At 44.7% G+C, this 26,340-nt stretch overlaps 1 protein-coding gene across 2 annotated transcripts in view; it reads left to right on the forward strand.

The window, feature by feature from the left end:
- rnf145a (ring finger protein 145a) overlaps positions 1 to 26,340 on the forward strand; it is a 140,333-nt gene that overhangs the window by 87,213 nt on the left and 26,780 nt on the right. For both annotated transcript variants that reach the window (XM_072263541.1, XM_072263542.1), the window contains 4 exons: positions 9,318 to 9,553; positions 11,765 to 11,940; positions 12,512 to 12,652; positions 20,768 to 20,950. In XM_072263541.1, the coding sequence (XP_072119642.1) occupies positions 9,318 to 9,553; positions 11,765 to 11,940; positions 12,512 to 12,652; positions 20,768 to 20,950 (736 nt within the window). The remainder of the gene's footprint in view (positions 1 to 9,317; positions 9,554 to 11,764; positions 11,941 to 12,511; positions 12,653 to 20,767; positions 20,951 to 26,340) is intronic.

Genomic DNA, 26,340 nt, shown 5'->3' on the forward strand with positions numbered 1-26,340 from the left:
ATGATAAATGTTTTTGTTCAACACAAATGGTTATGATAATTGCTGCAAGGACACAAATTTGAAGCCCTGTGTTCCATAACATAACAGGCAGGGCCTTCTGCTCTGAAGAAGTTTCCAGTCCTGCCGAAGGGTTTCAGCCCAAAATGTTGACTGTCCTGTTTTCCATAGATGCTGCCTGGCCTGCTGAGTTCCTCCAGCATTTTGTGGGTGTTGCTTGGATTTCCAGCATCTGCAGATTTTCGCCTGTTAGGATCTTCTGTTTGTTAGATTTTTGTAGTTTATATTTGAGCTGCCTTTTCCTGGCTCTTTAGAGTTCAGCAAACTTTGCTGGCAAATAGCTGATGTATACATACTGTGTGTGTTCCACATTTGAATTAGATTATGAGAACACTCAGTCCTCTTTTATTGTCATTTAGAAATGCATACATGCATTAAGAAATGATACAATGTTTCTCCAGAGTGGTATCACAGAAAACAGGACAGACAAACCAAAGACTAACACTGACAGCGCAAACAACAGGAATTCTGCAGATGCTGGAAATTCAAGCAACACACATCAAAGTTGCTGGTGAACGCAGCAGGCCAGGCAGCATCTCTAGGAAGAGGTACAGTTGACGTTTCAGACCGAGACCCTTCGTCAGGACTAACTGAAGGAAGAGTTAGTAAGAGATTTGAAAGTGGGAGGGGGAGGGGGAGATCCAAAAATGATAGGAGAAGACAGGAGGGGGAGGGATGGAGCCAAGAGCTGGACAGGTGATTGGCAAAAGGGATACGAGAGAATCATGGGACAGGAGGTCCGGGGAGAAAGACAAAGGGGGGGGGACCCAGAGGATGGGCAAGGGGTATAGTCAGAGGGACAGAGGGAGAAAAAGGAGAGTGAGAGAAAGAATGTGTGTATAAAAATAAATAACAGATGAGGTACGAGGGGGGAGGTGGGGCATTAGCGGAAGTTAGAGAAGTCTTGGAGGCTACCCAGACAGAATATAAGGTGTTGTTCCTCCAACCTGAGTGTGGCTTCATCTTTACCGTAGAGGAGGCCGTGGATAGACATGTCAGAATGGGAATGAGATGTGGAATTAAAATGTGTGGCCACTGGGAGATCCTGCTTTCTCTGGCAGACAGAGCGTAGGCGTTCAGCAAAGCGGTCTCCCAGTCTGCGTCGGGTCTCACCAATATATAGATGGCCACATCGGGAGCACCGGATGCAGCATATCACCCCAGCCGACTCACGGGTGAAGTGTCGCCTCACCTGGAAGGACTGTTTGGGGCCTAATCAGTTCCCCTCTACCACCACTCTGCTCCGTCTAGCAGAATTAGTCCTTACTCTTAATAATTTCTCCTTTGGCTCCTCCCACTTCCTCCAAACTAAAGGTGTAACTATGGGCACCCATATGGGTCCTAGCTATGCCTGCCTTTTTGTTGGCTTTGTGGAACAATCTATGTTCCGTGCCTATTCTGGTATCTGTCCCCAACTTTTCCTTTGCTACATCGACGACTGCATTGGCGCTGCTTCCTGCACGCATGCTGAGCTCGTTGACTTTATTAACTTTGCCTCCAACTTTCACCCTGCCCTCAAGTTTACCTGGTCCATTTCCGACACCTCCCTCCCCTTTCTAGATCTTTCTGTCTCTGTCTCTGGAGACAGCTTATCCACTGATGTCTACTATAAACCTACTGACTCTCACAGCTATCTGGACTATTCCTCTTCTCACCATGTCTCTTGCAAAAATGCCATCCCCTTCTCGCAATTCCTCTGTCTCCGCCGCATCTGCTCTCAGGATGAGGCTTTTCATTCTAGGATGAGGGAGATGTCCTTTTTTTAAAGAAAGGGGCTTCCCTTTCTCCACTATCAACTCTGCTCTCAAACGCATCTTCCCCATTTCACGTACATCTGCTCTCACTCCATCCTCCTGCCACCCCACTAGGAATAGGGTTCCCCTTGTCCTCACCTACCACCCACCAGCCTCCGGGTCCAACATATTATTCTCCGTAACTTCTGCCACCTCCAACGGGATCCCACCACTAAGCACATCTTTCTTTCCCTCCCCCCCCCCTGCTTTCCACAGGGATCGCTCCCTACGCAAGTCCCTTGTCCATTCGTCCCCCCCATCCCTCCCCACTGATCTCCCTCCTGGCACTTATCCGTGTAAGCGGAACAAGTGCTACACATGCCCTTCTTGTATACCTAGCGTGTGAAGCCTGGATTCGGCAGACTGTGCGGAAGAAACCATCACTGGTTCAACGGGCAGAAAGGCGATTCTCAGCAATGCGTCGTGGAGCGCTAAGAGGGCACAGTGAGACACACAGAACACTGCTGGCCATCCACTGCATCCTGACCTATCTCCAGCCGTCGCGACTATGTCTTGCCACTGGGTCCAGATAGGCCGGGACGAGAGAGTGAGACTGACGACCTGCGCAACTCTCCCTCACTTTAATCCAAGTCAAGTGCAAGTCATGACTTCAAACCCAACGCGCAACCTAAAGTCCTGTGGCGATGGGGAAGTGGCGAAGCAGCAGGTACGGATACACTGGAAGCTGTAGTCACAAACCTGCACACAGGCGGCCCAGGGCATAGGGTCACTCTCTACTGGACCGAAGCAGCAGTTGAGTTCGGCAGCCCCCTGGGTGTCTGAGCAGCCCTCTTTAGGATCGCTCTGCTCACCTCCATGGAGGAAGGGGCTGGAAAAGGTGCCTCAAACATAGTCTGCTTCACTTCACCCTGGCCAGCTTACCGTGGCTGGTGGGGATCCCTCATAGCGGTCGACCTACAACAGTGAAGAAGAAAGTGATGGTGCTCAACCTTGGCACATGGAACGTGAGAACTCTGCGAGATAACGTCAAGGCAGACAGACCAGAGAGAAGAGCTGCACTGGTTGCAAAAGAGCTAGCTCCCTACAACGTGGACATAGCAGCTCTCAGTGAAACGTGCCTAGCAGACAAGGGCCAGCTGACAGAACGTAGTGGTGGATACACGTTCTTCTGGAGCAGTCGCAGCAGGGCTGAACGACGAGAAGCAGGCGTGGGATTTGCCATCAATTCTAACCTCGCCCGTAAACTCACCAAGCACCCAGAGAGCATCAACGACCGCCTGATGACACTTCAGCTCCCACTTGCAAACAAGAAGAGTGCTACGCTGATTAGTGCCTATGCTCCCACCATGACCAACCCAGATGACATTAAAGACAAGTTCTATGAGGAACTCGACGCCCTCATCTCAGCAATCCCACAGTCAGAGAAGCTCATCGTTCTCGGGGACTTCAATGCCAGAGTAGGGACAGACTACCAAACCTGGGAAGGGATCATTGGAAGACACGGCACTGGCAAGTGTAACAACAACGGCCTTCTGCTCCTCAAGACGTGCCACACAGGACCTTGTCATCACCAACACCCTGTTCCGCCTACCCACCCGTAAGACGACGTCATGGATGCACCCACGCTCAAGGCACTGGCATCTGATTGACTACATCATCACCAGGAAGAGGGACAGGATGGATGTCAGAGTGACGAGAGCCATGTGTGGTGCTGACTGCTGGACCGATCACTGCCTCATTGTGTCCAAGTTCAGGCTTCGCATTCTGCCCATGAGAAGACCCCAAGGGCAGAAGACTGCAAAAAGGCTGAATGTCTCCAAGCTGAAAAGCAGCAGGGTTGTAGAAGAACTCGTCGATGACCTTGAAGGCAGACTGCCAGACACACCACAGGATGACAGGACCAGCGTTGAGGAACAGTGGACGGCCTTCAGAAACGCTGTCTACACTACCGCCCTCGAACATCTCGGACCAGCAACCCGAAGAAATCAAGACTGGTTCGATGAGAATGATGAAGAAATACAGGCACTACTATCGGAGAAACATCAACATTACAGAGCGCATCAGAACGACCCCACATCGCTAGCCAAGAAAGATGCCTTTACCAATGCAAGAAGAAAGGTGCAGAAAAAACTTCGCGAGATGCAGGACAGCTGGTTCAGCAAGAAGGCCGATGAAATCCAGGGCTATGCAGACAGCCACGACATAAAGCGCTTCTACGATGCGCTTAAGGCTGTATACGGACCCCAGTCCTCTGGCTCCTCACCTCTCTTCAACGCAGATGAGACGCAGCTGCTGACAGAGAAGAAGCAGATTCTGGATCGGTTGTCTGAGCACTTTAACAACGTCCTTAACCACCTTGCCGATATCAACGACGAGGCCATTGCCCGCCTGCCCCAGGTAGAGATCAACAAGAACCTCGACACCCTCCCCACAGTAGATGAAGTCAGGAAGGCAGTGAAGCAACTCTCCTGTGGCAAAGTGCCAGGACCCGATGCAATCCCTGCTGAGGTATACAAAGCAGGAGGCCCTGTCATGATGCAAAAGCTGGCTGTACTCTTGCAGTCCATGTGGAAAAAGGGACAAGTCCCGCAACAGCTGAAAGATGCCAGCATAGTCCACATCTACAAGAGGAAAGGCAACTACCAATCTTGTGACAACCACCGAGGCATCTCCCTCTTGTCCATTGTGGGGAAGATTCTGGCCCGCGTCCTGCTCAACCGCCTTCTCCAACATCTTGAGCAAGGTCTGCTCCCAGAAAGCCAGTGCGGCTTCCGTGCTGAACGTGGGACCGCGGACGTGATTTTTGCTGCGCGCCAACTCCAGGAAAAATGCCAGGAGCAACACAGCGACCTCTTCGTGACCTTTGTCGATCTAACCAAGGCTTTCGATACGGTCAGCAGAGAAGGCTTGTGGAAGATCATGGAGAAGTTTGGCTGCCCCAGCAGGTTCATTACAATCGTCCGGCAGTTCCACGACGGTATGATGGTGAAAGTTCTGGATGACGGCGACGAGTCGGAGGCCTTCCCAGTGACAAATGGCGTCAAACAAGGCTGCGTTCTTGCCCCAACTCTGTTCAGTATGGTATTCTCTACCAGACTGACAGATGCCTTCCGTAACTTCGAAGAAGGAATCCACGTCAGATACAGGACTGACGGCAGGTTGTTCAACCTTAGGCGCCTGCAGGCAGTTACAAAGGTGCAAGAGACTGTCATCAGAGACTTGTTGTTTGCTGATGACTGCGCACTCAACGCCAGCACAGAGCAGGAGATGCAGCATGAAATGGACTGCTTCTCATAAGCCTGCGACAACTTCGGTCTCACGATCAGCACCATAAAGACTGAAGTTATGTACCAGCCTGCCCCAGGAAAGCCATACCAGGAGCCGCACATCACGGTGAAGGGCCAGAACATCCAGGCAGTCAACAACTTCACCTACTTGGGCAGCATACTCTCTCGCGCAGTGAATATAGACGCTGAGGTCAACAACAGGATTGCCAAAGCCAGCGCCGACTTTGGGAGACTCGGTGAGAACATCTGGGAGCGGAGAGGACTCAGCCTTACCACCAAGTTGAAGGTCTACTGTGCAGTGGTCCTTACCACCCTCCTTTACACCAGCGAGACCTGGACTGTCTACAGCAGACACGCCAAACAGCTCAACCACTTTCACCTGACCTGTCTCCGCAGACTCCTCCACATCAGGTAGCAGGACAAAGTCCCCGACATGGAAATCCTGGAACGAGCTGGGCTCTGCAGCGTCTACACCCTCCTGCTGAAAGCCCAAGCCAGGTGGGCTGGACATGTGGTCAGAATGCCAGACAGCTGATTGCCTAAGCAGCTGCTGTATGGAGAACTGTGTTAGGGCAAGCGCTCAGTCAGGGGGCAGAAGAAACGTTACAAAGACTGCCTTAAAGCGTCCCTCAAAGGCCTGGGTGTCGACATCAACACGTGGGAGACGCTTGCCCTCGACCGTCCAGCTTGGCGCAGCAAGATCACCACAGGAGCCTGAGCAGCTGAAGTCAGGTGCATCATCGAGGCGCAACGAAAGCGTGCTGTGCGCAAGGCCCGAGCAGCATCCACTGCCACGACAGCACCCACCCACTTGTGTCCCACATGTGGGTGAGCCTTCAGGGCCCGGATTGGCCTCATCAGTCACCTCCGGACCCACAGCCACCAATCTCCCATTTGACTTTGAAGCCATGGTCATCTTCGACTACGAAGGACGAACAACAACAACAACACATGCCCTTACACTTCCTCCCTTACCACCATTCAGGGCCCCAGATGGTCCTTCCAGGTGAGGCGACACTTCACCTGTGAGTCGGCTGGGGTGATATACTGCGTCCGGTGCTCCGGATGTGGCCTTCTATATATTGGTGAGACCCGACGCAGACTGGGAGACTGCTTTGCTGAACACCTACGCACTGTCCGCCAGAGAAAGCAGGATCTCCCAGTGGCCACACATTTTAATTCCACATCCCATTTCCATTCTGACATGTCTATCCACGGCCTCCTCTACTGTAAAGATGAAGCCACACTCAGGTTGGAGGAACAACACCTTATATTCCATCTGGGTAGCCTCCAACCTGATGGCATGAACATCGACTTCTCTAACTTCCGCTAATGCCCCACCTCCCCCTCGTACCCCATCTGTTATTTATTTTTATACACACATTCTTTCTCTCACTCTTCTTTTTCTCCCTCTGTCCCTCTGACTATACCCCTTGCCCATCCTCTGGGTTCCCCCCCCCCCACCTTTTCTTTCTCCCTAGGCCTCCTGTCCCATGATCCTCTCGTATCCCTTTTGCCTATCACCTGTCCAGCTCTTGGCTCCATCCCTCCCCCTCCTGTCTTCTCCTATCATTTTGGATCTCCCCCTCCCCCTCCCACTTACAAATCTCTTACTAACTCTTCCTTCAGTTAGTCCTGACGAAGGGTCTCGGCCTGAAACGTTGACTGTACCTCTTCCTAGAGATGTTGCCTGGCCTGCTGCGTTCACCAGCAACTTTGATGTGTGTTACTAACACTGACAGAACCACATAATTATAATACATAGTTACAATAGTGCAAAGCAATACCATAATTGGATGAAGAACGGGCACGGTAAAAAAAAAGTCTCGAAGTCCCCGAGTCGATCGACTCCTGAGTCCCCAATAGCAGGCGGCAAAAGGGAGAAACTCCCTGCCATAAACCTCCAGGCACCGTCAACTTGCCGATACCTTGGAAGCATCCGACACTGAGCATCCGAAAACTTCGAGCCTTCGACCAGCCACTCCAATACAGCCTCCCGAGCGCCATCCTCTGCCAGGGGCCTTCTGCTCTGGAGATTCCAATTACCACACAGTAGCAACAGCAGCAAAGCGGGCATTTCAGAAGTTTCTCCAGATGTTCCTCCGTACTCTCACATCTGTCTCCATCAAATCAGAAATGTGCACGGTACCCTACTTGACAGATTACAGATATCATTCACTGGAGAGGCCGCGCGCGCTGCCATCGTGCCGCCATCTTCTTCTCCTTCTTATAGCTTTTGTTTAGCTGATTTCAGCTACTTCAGAAGAATGAGAAGATGTTAAATTGCTCAGGCATCCCCAAACAAGGGGAAAATTCCTTAGGTAACCCATTTAAACAACTTTTGTGGTTGCTTGAGAATATAGCGGGATCTGCTCCTCTTCTCCCCCCCCCCTTTGCTACAAATGACCTTTTTTTTTGCAAAGTATATCAAAAACAGCACAAAGTTTACTTTGTGGATATTACAGTTTCTGGAGTGTTAAATCAATGAAGGGGAATTACTTTTGAATAAAAGATGTTTTCTGTCAACTGTCATTTAAGGTTGCCCTTTAAATGATAGAAATTCATTTTTTTAAGTCTAAAGTTTTAGATAATACACACTTTTAACCTCATCTCCTGTGTAATTATTTGTTTGCTGCTGTGTAATGTCAACTGATCCTTGGCAATAAATATTTGAAAGCTGGTCATATCAGTCTTGACACAAGGAATTATGCAGATGCTGGAAATTCAAGCAACACACATCAAAGTTGCTGGTGAACACAGTAGGCCAGGGAGCATCTATAGGAAGAGGTACAGTTGACGTTTCGGGCCGAGCCCCTACTTCAGGACAAACTGAAAGAAGAGCTAGTAAGAGATTTGAGAGCGGGAGGGGGAGATCCAAAATAATAGGAGAAGACAGCAGAGGGAGGGATGGAGCCAAGAGCTGGACAGGTGATTGGCAAAAGGGATATGAGAGGATCATGGGACAGGAGGCCAAAGGAGAAAGAAAAGGTGGGGGGGGAGGGGAGAACCCAGAGGATGGGCAAGGGGTATAGTGAGAGGGACAGAGGGAGAAAAAGGAGAGAGAGAGAGAAAGGATGTGTGTATATAAATAAATAACAGATGGAGTACGAGGGGGAGGTGGGGCATTAGCGGAAGTTTGAGGAGTCAATGTTCATGCCATCAGGTTGGAGGCTACCCAGACGGAATATAAGGTGTTGTACCCAGATGGAATATATCAGTCTTGAAGCTGGTTGTTTCTCCAACTACCTCATTGCATAAATGAAAGATTTGAACAACTTTATTCATCATTTTGCAGTATTACTATGTTGGCAAGCTCATTAAAGATTATTGAAAACCTGAATCCAAGTAGAGCTGATGGAGCCCAAGAGTCTTGGATATATTTGTTGTATGCAATTTTCTCTTTACTGATGTAGCCTTGTGTAAGGATCCTATGGTTTATTGTGGATATTTACTTGATGTTTTACTTTATTTCCCTTAAAGTAAAAATCTCAGGCAGAATAGAATCTGCAACCATTTTAATTTATTGTAAAAATGCAGCAGTTTCCTTCAATTCTCAGCCTCAGCTGAATTTGTTGGTCCCAGTTCTGATGTACGCAGGAATGTAAGTGGTTCAGCATGAACACTGTGTCAATGTATGTTATCCTCTGCTTCAAATGCACACATGTAGATGTCATGTGAGGAATGATTCAGATAGGCAAGAACACCCTCAGATTATATCATGCAATGATGTAATGTGAGCTGTGAGTGGGGACTTGTAAGCAACAAGAGTTAAAATATTAATCCCCATTTATGTTAACAATGGGCCTTGCATTACACTCTTTACAAATATATAATTTCAAAACATTTTATAACAAGTTGCAACAATTTGCCCTGTTTTAATATCAGTGCACCAAATGTTTTGGTTTTCTTGGTATACACTGGATCACGTCTGCCCTTTTCAGACATTTAAGTGTGTTTGCTTCAGGTAGAATTTAGAAGAGGAAAGCAATTCTCATTTGTGGCCACTTAAACTCTCTGCTTATCAGGAAAGGACATGACAAGTACCCACATTCACTGAAGAATGACCACACAGGGAAGATTTTAGGGATACTCATTAATTTGTGGAAAGGAGACAGCATGAAATAAATTAAGCTTTCTAATCTAATGATCTTAGTTAAAATATAGTTAAAACTTGAATGGATTAGTTTAAATTGCATTTATGTTATTATGTTTAATACAGGACAACTGGTGGTGTGCACACTTTGTTCCTTTGTAATGAAGACAAAACAGATTTGGTTATTTTCTGCCCACCTGCTCCCCTTACTGGCACGATTCTGCATGGTTCCTGTGGAAATGCTCATCATTATCAACAGATTTGCCATGATATTCACGGGACTGGAGGTGCTTTATTTCCTGGCCTCGAACCTGCTGGTACCATACAAGCTGGCAAAATCAGCCTATAGGGAGCTGGTGCAGGTGAGAGAATTTCTATAGTTGATTATTCAAGACTTTTCCAAGCTTCTGTATTTTGCACTTCCAGTTATGCACCCTTCTTCCTCCAAATTCTCCAAGGTCTTTTTCTTGTGCCCTTTTCTGAGTTATCTCCATCAACCTATAGAAGTCCTATTCTGAGTGCTGATTGTACAGGAAGATTTTTTTGCCTTCTGGAGTCCACTCGGCTGCTCATAGTGCTATATCTTAACTGAGTTTAAATTGCTTGTGGCAATTTCTTCTGTTAATTCAGTGATTTGCAGCCATACTTATTTTATGACTTCTATCTCTTCATTGATGGCTCACTTCCCGACAAATTTACCACAATCCTATTTGTCTTAATTTGTTATTTAAAATTAGTTATTAAATGTAATTTTTCCCATTTAGTTGTTAGTCTACCAAATAATTTGTTAATGTACTTTGCTGACTTTGTTATGTGGTTCATTAACCATTTTCTTTGTTTTGCATTTGAAGTTGGGCATCCTGACCACCATAACTGTTATAAATTTAGTTCAAAAATTGCTAGAAATGTCTTTGGTTGAGAGAAACTTGACTAAAAGAAAATTATTTTTCCACCCACTTGAAAAACAGTACTGCTACTTCCAAGGTAGCTTTTAAAATTTATCTTTATTTGATCACAAAATTACTCTATAACTTTGTGGGAATGTGACTGGAAAATAATGACCTTTCATAAAAGGAATTAAAAGAATGGAATGTTAAATTAGTGGGTAAATCATCAAACAGCCTATGATGAGGAGAGAAAGGTATGCTGCATAATAATTGGCACCCATTACTGGAGTACCATTACTACTCTTTTTGTTGTGAAATGACAACTTAATGCCAATATCATTCCTCATGAGTTTCCAAGAATTGTTACATTTGTGGAGAGAAAAAAAAAACCTGTACAGTTTAGGGCACCTACCTTTTGAGGATTATTTTTCTGACCAGGTTTGTTCTTTGTAAAGCAACTTCTCCTGTATAACTGAGAACAATTTCTAAAGTTTTAGAATGTTTGCCATCTCACTTTGTCTCAATTCAGGCAATTTCTTTTGCTATATCTAATTGATTTCTAATTTGCCTCAACTTCCTCCTTTTCTCGTACACCCTTTTAAGGGGAAGTACTCTGTCCTATCATGCACCGTAACCACAGATGTCCCACTGACCTTGCAGCAATAACTCTAATGGCTGACAATATTTGATGCAGAAAATTCTGAACTTGAAGGATAAAGAAAGATGTCTGATTCACTGTCACAACATCTGGGATTTTAGATTTTGGATATGCTGGTAGTGAGATTTCACGGTGAACAATGTGACAATTACCTGCCAACACATTAAAACGTTGGCCTGGATTTTGTTTTATCTTTATTAATTTTGTAACTATTTAGTTAGTAAATTCTGTGAAGTAATTCTGCCTTATTTTTCTTCCCTCTTCATTAAGTTTGAACATGTTATTTATGAGATTTACATTTGTGTAGCAAAAGCATTTCCATTTGCATCAGCACTCACATTGGAGGAAGAAATGTTTTCCCTCAGCTGCTTTAGCATTTTCTTAATCCTAAACTCTCTAAAACATGCAGTGTTACATGAATATTAATGCTTCTGTTCCCCATTCCCCATCCTGACTTGTACTTTACACATTGACTTGGTGCAAACTTTGCTATTTATTGATCACTTTAAATTGAGATTCATTTATTTGTTTAGTGATACAGTGTAGAGCCACTCCCCCCCCCCCCCCAGCAACCCCTGACAACCCTGATTAACTGTAACCTAATTATGGGACAATTTACAATGACCATTTAACTTGCCCCGTATGTCTTTGGAATGTGGGAGGAAACCGGAGCACCTGAGGAAAACACATGCGTTGCACAAGGAGGACGTACAGAGACTTATCACAGACATCACCAGAATTGAACTCTGAGCTCTGATGCCCTGAACTGTAATAATGCCGCGATGCTACGCTACCATGATGCTATTTCTATTCAGAAACACCATGTATTTAATTAAACGACTAAGGATTGAGAGGAATTCCAAGATTTATTTGAAAGCTTGTTTATTAAGAGGTAATTGTGGTATTGCAGTTTGACAGGAAGCATTAATTAATTTTGTGTGCATGTTCACATGTTTGAACCCTTTCATAAGGCAACATGTGTTGTATGCTACAGTAATAGATTCCACTTATCTTATCTCTTTGCACAGGTAGTAGAAGTATATGGTTTGTTGGCACTGGGAATGTCTCTCTGGAATCAGCTGGTTGTTCCTGTGCTCTTCATGGTTTTCTGGCTGGTCCTGTTTGCTCTTCAGATTTACTCTTACTTCAGTACACGTGATCACCCTACATCACGTGAAAGACTGCTCTTCCTCTTCCTTACCAGGTAGGGTTATCTTTGCACTTGAAAAATCATTTGAGTGTTTGGCTTGGTTGATAAAATTCCCAAATTATAGTGGTTGATGGAGAGGAATGCCCATGGAAAGATCATTACCGACTTTGTAGATTTATAACAGTATTCAAAATGAAATGTGTTTGTAATGCACGTGGCAACTATAAGAAGAACCTTTGAATAAAATTAATCCAATCTGTATGGTGCTTGTGGAGAGCCAAGTAAGGTAAATGATTTTAATTAATTTTATTTATTAATTTATGCAAACTATTTTCTAAATGCTAAATGTGGACTAGCTTAGCATTATAAAGACACCGTTGACTGTTGTGAATCTTGATCTCTTCCTGCTCAGATATGGTATTTGAAATGGTCTTAGGTGAGCAGCATACCAGTTAGAATTCAAACTGAGTTAGGTCTCTCAATGATGGGTTGTGTGAAATAATAGAAAAGTTCAGTGGTAGAGAAGGAGATACATGAAAGTTGTCCTAGCCAGTTACCTGGGCTATCAACAGAATTAATGTCTCAACTTTTAAATGTCATTGATTGACTACCATTTTTGTTGCAGTATTGCAGAATGTTGCAGCACTCCTTACTCCTTGCTGGGCCTCATGTTCACAATCTCCTTTATTACCCTGGGTGTCCTCACACTTTGCAAATTCTACCTTCAAGGTTATGGCGCATTCATGAATGACAATCTAATGCACAGGTAAGACAAAGCACACTGTATGTAAATCCTTTAAATAGGTTATGTGGTGTAACCCTCTGGTTCAGCCAGCATGCGTTTGTCTAGGGGAAGACGGCCTCTATCCCGGCCAGACTGAGAAATCTCATTTGTGTGGATGCTGCGTGATGTGTTGCCGTACCACAAATCATCAGACAGTGCTTCCCAGGTAGCCCCAAATTCCTTATGAGAACTCTTTCTCCAGGCAGGAGTTGGGAGAACCTCACCCTTTGATCATACCTCCTCCTAGTTCCTTGATTATGCTTGGCAGCCACAACACCAGCTAGTTCATAAGACCTATTCAGCTCTCTTCTCATATCAGACACATACTTCAGCTTAAGTCTTCAGTGGCAAGTCACCCTTGTACGTCCCGAAGCAAAGGTCAATGGGCAACCTCGCCTCGCGCCCAAACATTAGATAGTATGGGAAGTACCCAGTAGTTTCATTTCGGGTACAGTTGTAACTGTGGACCAGATGTTCAATATGTTGTCTCCACTTGCTCCTCTGGCTGAGCTCCAAGGCCCCTGAGCATGTCTAGCAAGGTCCGATTAAACCTCTCAGGCTGGGGATCACCCTGTGGATGATAGGGCGTGGTCCTCTACTTCTCGACTCCAAGCATGCCCCATAACTCATGGATGAGTCTGCTCTCAAAATCCTGTCCCTGATCACGATGTATCCACCTGGCGCAGTCATAATAAATGAAATACTTCTCCCATAACACTTTGGCCACGGTGGATGTGCCCTCTGGCCTTTGGTGGGAAAAGCCTGTGCATATCTGGTGTAGTGGTCCGTGATGACTAAGACATTCACTGTGTTGCTGGCATCAGGTTCTATTGACAGGAAATCCATATACATCAGGTTCAGGTTCACTCTGCAAGTGGGACAAGGGAGCTGCCCGCATAGGCAGCGTCTCCTGCCGTATGCATTGAATGCATGACTTGCAGTATTCTTCGACCTCCGACTTCATTCAGGACCAGTAAAACTGGTCTCTGAGCAATTCATAGGTCTTTTCAGTCCCCAAGTGTCCAGAATCATTATGAAGTGACTTCAGCGCAATCCTCCGATATTTCTCCGACAGAGCCAGCTGGCAACGCCAAGATCAGTCCTGGGGTGACGTGACCTGGTATAGGATCTGGTTCCGCAGCTCCAACCAAGACCATTCTCTCAGTAATGGAGGGATTGCCCTGTGTTTCATCTTCTCTGCTGGAGCCATATCTCCCTTTTCGACCTCTGACCAAATGGTACCAATGCTCGGGTCATCTCACTGAGCAGCTGCCACTTCCCCCGAACTCAATTCTGGCAGCTGATTTGTCTTCAGAGCAGTCAGGTTACAGTAAACTTGGGGAATGATGTCATCAGAAGCTCCCAATTGATCCACCGTGCGATCCTGCCCCTCCTTTCCCTCTGCCTTCACCGTGATGCCAAATTGACACATGGTCTTGACCCACAGGGCAAGAACGTCTTCTACTCCTCATCCCTGTCCAGTCCCTCATGCACCCGTCGGGACAAAACATCAGCATCACTGTTTCTGCTTCCTGGCTAAAATCATAGGCAGACAATGTCGCCAACCACCAATGACCTGTGGCATCAAGTTTCGGCAGGTCAGGATGTAAGTCAGGGGGTTGTAGTCTGTCATCACCTCAAACGCGGCCCCATAGAGGTAGTCACTCAGCTTATCCAGCACCGCCTGTTTCAACACCAGAAATTCCAACTTGAGCGTGGGACAGTTTTTTTTGGAGGGCGACAGACTCCAGCTGACAAATGCAGCTGGTCTCATCCCAGTGCCCTGATCCTGATACAGGACGCCCCCAAGCTCTCTCGGCTGGCATCTGTGTGCAGTACATACGGCAATTGGGGGTCTGCAAAACCCAGCATGGGCGCCTGGGTCAGCAGCTCCTTCAGTGACTGAAAGGCCTCCTCACATTTTGCATCCCACCTCGGTCCAAAGGGCTCTGCCGGGCTAAGATACTTCCCACTCTCCTGTCCTTTTTTCCCCTCCCTTTCTTCCCCAAGGGAGAGTAACCATACAGAAGCTGATTCAACGGGTGACTCATTTTCGCGTAGCCCTTCATGAACCTCCAATAGTAACCTTGGAACCCGAGGAACGAGCGCAGAGCACCCACAGTCTGGCGTTTTGGCCAAGTGGTCACCCCCTCTATCTGAGCCGGATTTGTAACTACTCCATTCTGTGAGACTATGTGCCCAACCTAACTAACAGATATTCTGCTGAATTGGCACTTGTCTAGGGAAAGTTTTAACTGTTCAGCTTTCACGCAGCCCAGCACCTTCAGTGGCCTCAGTTCATGTTCTTCCAGGGTGGATCCAAACACTATGAGGTCATCGAGATACACCAATACCTCGAGCAAGTTCTTGTCCCCTACCATCTTCTCCATGACTCGCTGGAAGATTGTAGGGGCTCCCGATATGCCCTGGGGCATCCTTTCGAACTGGAAGAATCCCAGTGGACTTATAAATTCCGTCTTCCCTTTGTCAACCTCACTCATGGAAATCTGGTAATATCCACTCCTCCAAGTCCAGCACATTAAACCACTTAACACCATTCAGACAGGCCAGTGCGTCTTTGATCCTTGGGACCGTATACTGGTCAGGGACGGTGCGCCTGTTCAGTCCTATAGCCTACACACATCCGTACCTTCCCATTCTTCTTTCAGGCCACTACTATTGGGGATGCATAGGGGCTTTGGGACTCGGGGATGCTCAGGGGCTTTGGGACTCGGTGATGATCCCAGCTTCCTTCATCTTGTACAAATGCTGCCGAACGTCTTCCACCTCTGCAGGGACCAGTCACCACGACCTCTCTCTGAATCTTTATCTCACCTGGATAGTGTGACGAGAGCTCTTGGAACAACCCACATCAAACTTGTTAGTGGAAAAGACACCTTCCAGCTTCAACATCTTCTCTACCAACCTCCTCTTCTAACCCACAGAAACCGGGGAGCCCCGGTTGAATGACTCAGCGGTCAACTCCCCCCCCCCCCCCACCCCTTTTTCCAATAGTTCCTCCCTGGCTTGCTTCACAGGGACCCTAGACATTACTGTCACCGGGTACAGATGCACTGGGGCATCCCCTGCTTGAAGGTGACCTCCCTCCTCATAGTGTTCCTGACAGTCACTGCCATCCTGCTCACCTGTACAACCAAGGGCCTCTGCAGTTCAGGCCTCACCAGTACCCCAGCAGGAAATCCCAACTCCCCCTCATGGTCTTCAAGAGCATCCACTAAGAGCGCCTTGCCCGCAGACACTCTGGAAAATTTGGGGGTCCCCATCACTCTCACTACCCTGGGCTGTAATGCTATTGGCTTCAACTGGGTGAACCACACAGTTCCTATTCTAAAGTCGGTATCCAGCGCAATGCAGCCATGAACGTCCTCAAAAGCAGCTCGAAATATTGGCTGCACGGACAATGTTCCCAGAAAGCTCTCGCCAGCCTTCTCCTTGCAGGCCCCTATGAGCCTCCTCACAAGAATGGTGTTGGTCCCCACCAGAATTGAAATGCCGCCCTTCTCAACGGGGTCCAAACAAACCTGCACTAATGTATCAAGGACCTCAGACACTCCCACACCGACCTCCGAGAACTCCAGCTTCACTGATAAGTAACCATTGTGTGGATAATCACCACTAAGACCCCAGATCTCCAGTGCCCTTAATGGTGTCAATGGTAAATGCTTCTGATACTGGTTGTAAAAAGAATGGTACAACAATGTGACCTGCAACCCGGTGTCAAGTACGGCTTTAGCATAAGTACCCTTTATCCGTAGCGACACACTGGAGCATGGTCCTGCTAAGCCTTCAGCAATAGGGTCTTTAACTTCTGAGGATTCCTTGGTATGTGGCTAGGAACGTGTTCCCCCAGAGACACAAGGCCATTCCCTCACTGGGTCTCCTCTAAGTTTTCCCAGTTACTCTCTGCGTAGCTACCCAGGGTCTCACTCTCCTTCTCACGTGACACCAGCTACTAGCAGCCCTCTGTATTGCTTATCCCCTTAGAGGATTCCCCCCCACCCCCCCCGGCAATCATCTCCATCATATGGAGGGGCGGGGAGTCACAACCACTGATAACAGCCGAGACATCTCAGTTCTCAACTCCACCACTACTGCTGCCCAGGGCAGACGATCCTTGATCACTTCACGGCAGGGGACCACTACCATGGATTGTCCCCTGCTGACTGGGGCCTCCCGTGCGTCCGTGTTCTCCACCTCCCGTACCTCTCTGATCAGCTGAACAAAAGAGGGAGGGGGCACATCTTATGAGACTCGCAGACCACAAGCAATCAAGTCCTGGGACTGGGCGCCGTTGGCTATCCGGTCCATTCTTAACTGATCCACCTCAGCTGCCTGAATGACCCCTCTGCTCCACAAGCAATTTAGCTTCCTCTCTAGCTGAAAGATGTAGGCAGAAAGCTTCCCCCCGTTTTCCTGACACATATTCTGAAACCCCGCCATGAAATCCATTGGGCTTCCTGTCTGCCAAAGGTATTGTCCAGTGCTTTCATGTAATTAACAGCTGTAGCTACAGGATATCGTAACCTGACGGCTCTCACAACATTAGCAGCCCGCTACTCAAACTTTTAACGAATCTCTGTTGCCTTACGTCATCAGAGCACTGCCACTCATCTAACAACTGAGAGGTCTGCTCCATCCAAGTCTCAGACTCCTCTTCCCCTTTAGGAGTGGGTGTTATACCAGAAAATATTCTTAGCTTCTGATAACTAGGACCCTCTGCCTGTGCACTGGGCCACTGAGAACTGAGAACTCTCACTCTTCACAGGGGGTGGGGACTAATTGGACATTCTGGATCCTACCACTCCTTCCCATCACTCCTCAGAAACGATGGAACCCTGTCTTTGAAGTCTCCACTCCCAGCTATGGGTAGCTCGACTTGTGATTTGGCCTGCTCCGCTACATCCCCCTCCTCCCTGACAGTATGGACAGGCCATGACTCCGCCTCACCTGGGGCACCGATAGAAGCGGGCAGTTCCACTGCCATTACGTCAGTGGTAGTCTGAACTAAAACAAGGTCTGAGCTTGCCATTTTATCAAATCTCCGCCCTACAACTGCAACTTTGCCAACAGCTTTAACAGTCCTCAAAAATTGAATTAACAATTTATCCAAGGTATGAATATCCACCCCACTCAATACACACTCATTAGTTACTGGTAACCCCATGGAAGCACACCACCACTCCACTACGGCAGCATTCATAGCACCACAGACTTAAACACTCAACCCACTGGTTCAGTGCTCAGGGCAGTCACATAGCATCCAACGAAATCAATCCCGGATTGATACCCGCACAATTGTAACCCTCTGGTTCGACTGGCATGCGTTTGTCTAGGGGAAGACAGCCCCTGGCCTGGCCAAACTGAAAAATCTCGTTTGTGTGGATGCTACGTGATGTGTTGCCTGGTTACAAATCTCTACTGCAAAATATCAGACAGTACACCATGTGCAATTAAATGATTGAACTTTACGAATCTTAATCTGATTATAGAGTTAGTAAAGAAAATAAAAAGGACCCATTTTAATGAAACTGTCTAATGTGCACGTTGGAGTTCACGGTTCCGTATATTCATTCCCCGTCGATCTCCGAGTGGCGCTGACACTGTAATGTGATTTCAACAAGAAAATTTTTATCATAACACAGGAGCAGAACTAGGCTATTCGACCCATTGAGTTAGCTCTGACACACCATGGCTGATTTATTATTCCCCTCAACCCCATTCTCCTGCTTCTTCCACTTCTCCCCATAACTTTTGAAGCCCTGACTAATCAGGAACCTAGAAATCTCTGCTTTAATGACTTGGCTTCCACGGCCATCTGTGGCAATGAATTCTGCAGATTCACTGCCTTTGACTAAAGTAATCCCTCCTCATCTCTGTTCTGAGTCTGTGTCCTCTGATCCGAGATTTGCCCACTATAGGAAATATCCTCTCCACATCCACTCTATCTAGGCCTTTCAATATTTGATAAATTTTCATGAGATACCCCCTCATTCTTGTAGACTCCATTGAGTACAGGTCAAGAGCCATCAGATGTACCTCATATGTGAACCCATTCATTCCTGGAATCATTCTGGTGAACCTCCTGTGCACCCTTTCCAATACCATCACATCTTATCTTTGGTAACGGGCTCAAAACTGCTCACAATACTCCAAGAGCGGCCTGACCGATGCAAATAAATGCTAAAATTGATTTGTCTTCCTTATCATGACTCAACCTGCAAGTCAACCTTTAGTGAATCCTGCACAAGGGCTTCCAAGTTCTTTTCCAACTCTGGTAATTGTATTTTTTCCCTGTCAAAAAATAGCCCATAATATCAAAGTGCATTCCTATGTACTTCCTTACACTGTATTCCATCTGCCAGTTTTTTTCCCATCCTCCAAATCTGTCCAAGTTCTTCTGAAGATTTCCTGCTTCTTCAACACTGCTTGGCCCTCCACCTATCTACATATTGTCCGCAAACTTGGCTACAAAGCCGTCAATTCCATCATCCAAATCACTGACATACAGCATGAAAAGATGCAGTCCTAACACCAACCTGTGTGAAACACTACTAGCTAATCAGAAAAATCACCTGTTATTCCCAATATTTGCCTATTGCCAATCGGCCAATGTTCTGTCCATGCCAGTATCTTTCATGTTGTACCATGGGCTCTTATCTTGGTAAACAGCCTCGTGTGCAGCACTTTGTCAAGGGCCTCTGAAAATCCAAGTATACAGCATCCACCGATTCTCCCTTGTCTATCCTGCCTGTTATTTCCATAAAGAATTCCAAAAAAGTTGACAGGCCAAGATTTTCCCTTGAGGAAACCACAAGACCATAAGACATAGGAGCAGAATTAGGCCATTCAGCCCCTCGAATCTGCTCTGCTATTCCGTCATGGCTGATCCCGGATCCCACTCAACCCCATGAACCTGCCTTCTCGTCATATCCTTTGGTGCCCTAACCAATCAGGAGACGATCAATGTCCGTCTTAAGTATACCCATGGACTTGGCCTCCACTGTAGTCTGTGGCAGTGCATTCCACAGATTCGCCACTCTCTGGCTAAAAAAATTCCTCTTTTATTTCTGTTCTAAAAGGTCACCCATCAATTTTGAGGCTATGCCCTCTAGTTCTGGATACCCCCACCAGAGGAAATATCCTCTCCACATCCACCCTGTCTTGTCCTTTCAACATTTGGTAGGTTTCGATGAGATACCCCACACATTCTTCGAAATTCCAGTGAGTACAGACCCAAAGCTGCCAAAAGCTCCTCATATGTTAATCCCTTCATTCCTGGAATCATCTTCATGAACCTCCTCTGTACTCTCTCCAATAGCAACACATCCTTTCTGAGATATGGGCCCAAAAATATTAACAGTACTCCAAGTGTCTTATAAAGGCTTAGCATTATCTCCCTGCTTTTACGTTCTATTCCCCTTGAAATAAATGCCAACATTGCATTTGCCTTCTTTACCAGAAACTTCACCTGTAAATTAACCTTCTGGGAGTCTTGCACGAGAGCTCTTAAGTCCCTTTGCACCTCTGGTGTTTGAGCTTCCTCCCCATTTTGATAATAGTCCGCACTATTGTTGCTTTAACCAAAATGTATCATCGTACGTTTCCCAACACTGTTCCAGCTGCCATTCTTCCAATTTGTCTTAAGTGCTGCTGCAATCACATTGCTTCCTCAGCACTATCTGCCCCTCCACCTATCTTCATATTATCTGCAAACTTTGCTACAAAGTTATCAATTCTGTTACCTAAATCATTGAGAAAAAATGTGAAAAGTGGCAGTCCCAATACTGACCCCTGAGGAACACCACTTGTCACTGGCAGCCAACCAGAAAAGGCCTTTTATTCCCACTCACTGCCTCCTGCCTGTCAGCCATTTCTCTATCCATGCCAGTTTCTTTCCTGTAACCAGGATTTTATCTTGTTAAGCCCCCTCATGTGTAGCACCTTATCTCATAACTAGTAAACTTCTTGAGTTAACACATTTTAAATCCTCTTAACGTTTAAAAATATATCAATTGTTGCTGGATTGAGCACAAATAGATGTCAATTTTATATTGAGAAATGTTTTTAATTTTTCAGGGGAATGACTGAAGGTATCACATTGCTGATTCTAGCAGTGCAGACTGGTCTGATTGAATTACAGGTTGTGCATCGAGCCTTTCTGCTAAGCATCATCCTCTTCATTGTGGTAGCTTCCATTCTTCAGTCAATGTTAGAAATTGCTGATCCAATTGTTCTCGCACTTGGAGCTTCAAGAAACAAGTAAGACAGTCTTAGAATTATAGTGCTGCACACATTGAGGAAGTAGATTTGGTCCATGTACTTGTGTAAGGTGCCTGAAAATCATGTGTTTTCCTTCATAATTAATCACTTAAAAACTAAGAATTCTGGTACCTTATCGCTCTGATGTGTAAACTACGAAATTTCAGTATTAAGGTTATACCATCCCTTTCTGTCATTTTCTGACAATTGTAATTAAATAACTAAGCAAGCATTTGGGAAAATAATTGGGTTTCCTTACAGTTGCACCAACCAAGAATAGAATATAAATATAGCAATATAAAACCATAAATAATTAAATAATAATATGTAAATTGTGCCAGATGGAAATAAGTCCAGGACCAGGGTGTCTGACCCTCCAAGGGAGGAGTTGTAAAGTTTGATGGCCGCAGGCAGGAATGACTTTCTATGACGCTCAGTGTTGCATCTCAGTGGAATGAGTCTCTGACTGAATGTACTCCTGTGCCCAACCAGTACATTATGTAGTGAATGGAAGACATTGACCAAGATGGCATGCAACTTGGACAGCATCCTCTTTTTGGACACCACCGTCAAGAGAGTCCAGTTCCATCCCCACAACATCACTGGCCTTACGAATGAGTTTGTTGATCCTGTTGGTGTCTGCTACCCTCAGCCTGTTGTCCCAGCACACAACAGCAAACATAATAGCACTGGCCACCACCGACTCGTAGAACATCCGACAGATGTTAAAGGATTAACAAATGTTAAAAAAACTATTAATTTTTTTCTCAGAATTTTTGATAATTTTTGATACCTGCTTGACACATTAACTGTTGTTTTTTAGTTAAAGTACTGTGCAAAAGTCTTAGGCAGTTATATAGGTAGGGTGCCTATAGTACTGCATGGTATGTCTTTCCAGTTTCCAAATAGCACTTAATACTGCTGAGCTAATAGAAAGCTAAGTACTCTTAATTATGTTTCCCAACCTCCTCCCTGTTTTAACCAATATACATTACAGTGTGCAAGTCTGAGACATCTTAAGTGCTTAAGAGTTTTGCACAGTACTGTGTCCTCTTACTTATGCTTTTTGTACTATAATGAATTTGACACTTTCACCACCAAGAGTAAAGGTCCGCTTGTTAGACATTTACTAATTGACTTTGAAATGCCTTATCCACATATCTAATACCTGGTCTCTGGAAAAAACTCTGTGTGGTGTTCTGTTTTGTAGATAAGAGCTTAATCCTTTGGGTTAAAACCTGTTCTGGTTTTATTCCAATACATTTTGCTTACATCTTCTCAAGAATATTTTTAAAAATGCAGATCTCAAAAATTTGCAATTGTCGAACCAAGATTCTGTCCAAGTTTAGCTTGATTTTAGTTTTCTACTCGTACAAGTGAGCTGATTTGAATTTCAGAATTTGAGTATCTATTTCCTTTACTTTTAAACTGGGCTTGCTATTCTTCCATAATGACCACTTTGCAAAAATATATTGAAGTTCAATTGCTGATTATCCATCCCTTCTGAGAGTTTACTTAATTTCCCACTTATTTCAGTCCTCTATTAGTGATGTGCATTGTCTCCTTGTTTGTTACATACAAACTTTGAAGCACAAATGATTTTCATAAAAGTAATTTTTTATTGAGCAATAGTTTCTCACAAGTGTGCATAGGGAAATGACTTGTAAAGAAAGCTGTAAAGGTATGACCTCTTTTGTTCAATATGTAAAGTGAGTGATAAAGATTTAGGAAATGTGGCAAAATGTGATATTGTATATTTTAAGAGTAAAAATCAAGAAGATTCATGTTACCTAAATAGTGAATGTGGTATGTCCTTGTTTTAAAGGCTTTATGCAGGTAAACCAAATAATTCGTAGTTTAATAAAATATTGTTCATTGCTTCTGGAATTGAATGCAAGGTATTGGATCTGACTGCTTAATTGTTATTTCTTTGCAGTTTAACAATCAATGATCTACTTGTATTTTCAATAGCCTTTATATGCATAGTTTAATATGCCTCTAGTGGCTGTACAAAGTACGATTCTAAACCTTTGTTTTCTCATTAAGTGGCTAGTATTTTCTCATTGGTTGACTTTAAGGTAGTATTGAATAAGAATTATCTAATTGGTTGTCTCATATCAATGTAATTTTCTTATCTTTAGGTATAAAAGTAGCTGTTTTATTCTAGCAACACACATCAAAGTTGCTGGTGAACGCAGCAGGCCAGGCAGCATCTCTAGGAAGAGGTACAGTCGATGTTTCAGGCCGAGACCCTTCGTCAGGACTAACTGAAGGAAGAGTTAGTAAGAGATTTGAGAGGGGGAGGGGGAGATCCAAAATGATGGGAGAAGACAGGAGGGGGCCTCCTATCATTTTGGATCTCCCCCTCCCCCTCCCACTTTCAAATCTCTTACTAACTCTTCCTTCAGTTAGTCCTGACGAAGGGTCTCGGCCTGAAACGTCGACTGTACCTCTTCCTAGAGATGCTGCCTGGCCTGCTGCGTTCACCAGCAACTTTGATGTGTGTTGCTTGAATTTCCAACATCTGCAGAATTCCTGTTGTTTTATTCTAGGCTTCTCTTCTTCAGGTAGAAAGACCTCCTGTTCTGTTCTGTTCTGTTCCTGCTCTCATTGTTCTATCATCTCTTAATAAAACGATCATGAAGCAGCAAGTTTTATGCCTTATTTCTGACTTCTAAAAGAAACTTAGATTTAAACACCAGACTCTTATTAGTCTACTCTTAATAGGCTAATACTTGGAGTGGATCGGCAGGCTTGTATCTGCCAGAGTTTGCGAAAGGGGACTTAATTGAAACATGGCTAGACACTGAGACGATGTTTATTTGTAGTAGAATGTAGAATTACATTTTGCAATTCAAAAAGAAGAGTTTGCCCATTTTTGATAGAAATAAGACAAAATTGTTTTTGTTCTGAGGGATGAGTGTCTTTGGAACTGCTGTCCTAAAAGGATCATAAATAATTTTAAAGCAGGTATAGATCCATTCTTATTGAGTATCTGGGTAGATGGGATTGTGGAGTACAGGTCACAGCAGGCTTGTGAGCTGAATAGCTGACTTCTGATTCATTTGTTAATGTGACTTTTTAGAAACACTTGTCTTTGGCCAGTTTAAGAAATGGCCTATAACCAATCTAATTTTGCTTTTAAATTGCAAATTTACAATTTATTATTAGTTTCATTCTTATTACCTTATAATGAAATAATCTGGTATGTTTAATCATTTAATGTTCCTCCAATTATGCAAATATCTCTGACAAGTTCTGAAGCACTATCATTAATATTTTTGCCAATTTTGTTTGAATACCCGTCAAATTCAAATACCTTTATCGACCTTTAATATCTGGTCTCAAAGATGTATATAGGTTTGAGAAAGTATAGTTTTGTCTCCTTTATTTATTCCCAGAGTATAGTGGAGCTGTAAAACTGCTGCCAAATGGCTCGGTGTTGGCTGTGTGTGCTCCCACTTCCTGAACACTTTTGGCATAATGAGCATTGGGCTTCACAGAATAATATAAAGTCCAGGTTGCCATGGGATGTTCACAAAGTATCAGCAGCATTGATTAACTGAACCTACAAGTCTTGAGAGAAGAGGAGAAAGAAAGGAGATGAAGGAGCAGACAGTAGAAGTACAAAATGGAAGGAACAGATGGAAAAAAAATCTACGTTTTCCGAGAAAGGGAGATCTAGCATTGGTATTTTGCACTTTTAATTGAAGCCCACGAGTTATTTGATTTACTATTAACTGGTAGTGTGTGGATTCAAGATGGGATCATATTTGAGGTGCCTCTACTGACATTTGGGGAGGGGGTAAGCTGTTCAATTCCTGTTTGTCAGCTCCATCTAATCCATTGAATTGCATTGTCTTGAATCTGACCTGGATCAAGAGTATGTGGAGACTGAGTAGTGATCAGACCTGGAGCATTCTGTGTAGGTCTCTTCCTTTTAGTGTCCTGACACTGGTTGCTTGTGTTCCAGCCAAAATAAAATTGTTCAAGTTCAGCAATAAGTATTAGCAAGCAATTTGTCAATAGGTCACACATTCACAAGTGTTGAGGCAAAGGCAATTAGTGGGATGGTGTTTGATGGAACAAGAGGATAAACAAATGTAGATTGGCAGTGGTGAAGAGAAAGTGTGGGGCAAGCCCATAGGGAGATTGAAATTCTTGAACTTTAAATTTGCATCAGTAAAGGTTATAAAAGTATGCACGCTTTTCTGGACCACTTAAATTCAAAGGCCATATGTATCCTATTAGACCATTCAAGGAAATTAGTATTCTGTTATTGTTTACAGTGCAATTAAAACCATTAATTTACAATGAATTTTAATTGTATAATAGTGAATAACATTTTAATTGCTTGACAGCGTAAGAAAAAATAGTTGCAAGAAAAAGTTTGTGGACTCTTTTGGTTTTCTGCATTAATTACTCATAAAATGTGGTCTAATCTTTATCGAAGTCACAATAATAGGCCGACACAATCTGCCTAAACTAATAACACACAAACAATTATACATTTTTGTTCTTGTTGAACATATTGTTGAATTATTCACAGTCCAGGCTGGAGGAAGTATGTAAATCCTTGTTCTAATAACTGGTAGAACCTCCTTGAGCAGCAATAACCTCCAAATGTTTCCTGTAGCTGCTGATCAGACTTGCACAATAGTGAAGAGGAATTTTAGACCATTCCTCCATATGAAATTGTTTCAGTTCATCAATATTTCTGCACCTTGTATGAACGCTCTCATCAGGTGATGCCATAGCATCTTAATTGGTTTAAGGTCTGGACTCTGATTTGACCATTCCAAAACTAATTTTCTTATTTTTAAACCATTCTCTTGTTGATTTACCCTTATGTTTCGGATCATTGTCTTGTTGCATCATCTAACTTCTATTAAGCTTAAGGCGATGGACCGCTACCCTGACATTCTCCTGTAACATGTCCTGATACAATTTTGAATTCATTTGTCCAGGCAAGCTGTCCAGGCCCTGAGGTAGCAAAGCAGCCTTAAACCTTGATGCTTCTGCCATGCTTCACAGTTGGGATGAGCTTTTGCTATTGGAGTGCAGTGCCCTTTTTCCTCTAAACATTGCGATGTGCATTTCTGCCAAAAAAGTTCAACTTTTGTCTCATCTGTCCATGGAACATTGTCCCAGAAGCGATGTGGAACATCCAGGTGGCCTTTTGCAAGCTTGAGATGTGCAGCAATGTTTTGTTTTTGGACTGCAATCGTTTCCTCCGTGGTGTCCTTCCAAGAACACCATTCTTGTTCAGTGTTTTTCTCATAGTGGACACATGAACAGAGACTTTAACAAGTTCCAGAGGTTTCTGCAGGTCTTCTGCTGTTACCCTTGGGTTCTTTTTCACCTCCTTCAGCATTGCACTTTGTGCTCTT

Source organism: Mobula birostris, chromosome 7, assembly GCF_030028105.1.
Source record: "Mobula birostris isolate sMobBir1 chromosome 7, sMobBir1.hap1, whole genome shotgun sequence".
NCBI classification, from domain to species: Eukaryota; Metazoa; Chordata; class Chondrichthyes; order Myliobatiformes; family Myliobatidae; genus Mobula; species Mobula birostris.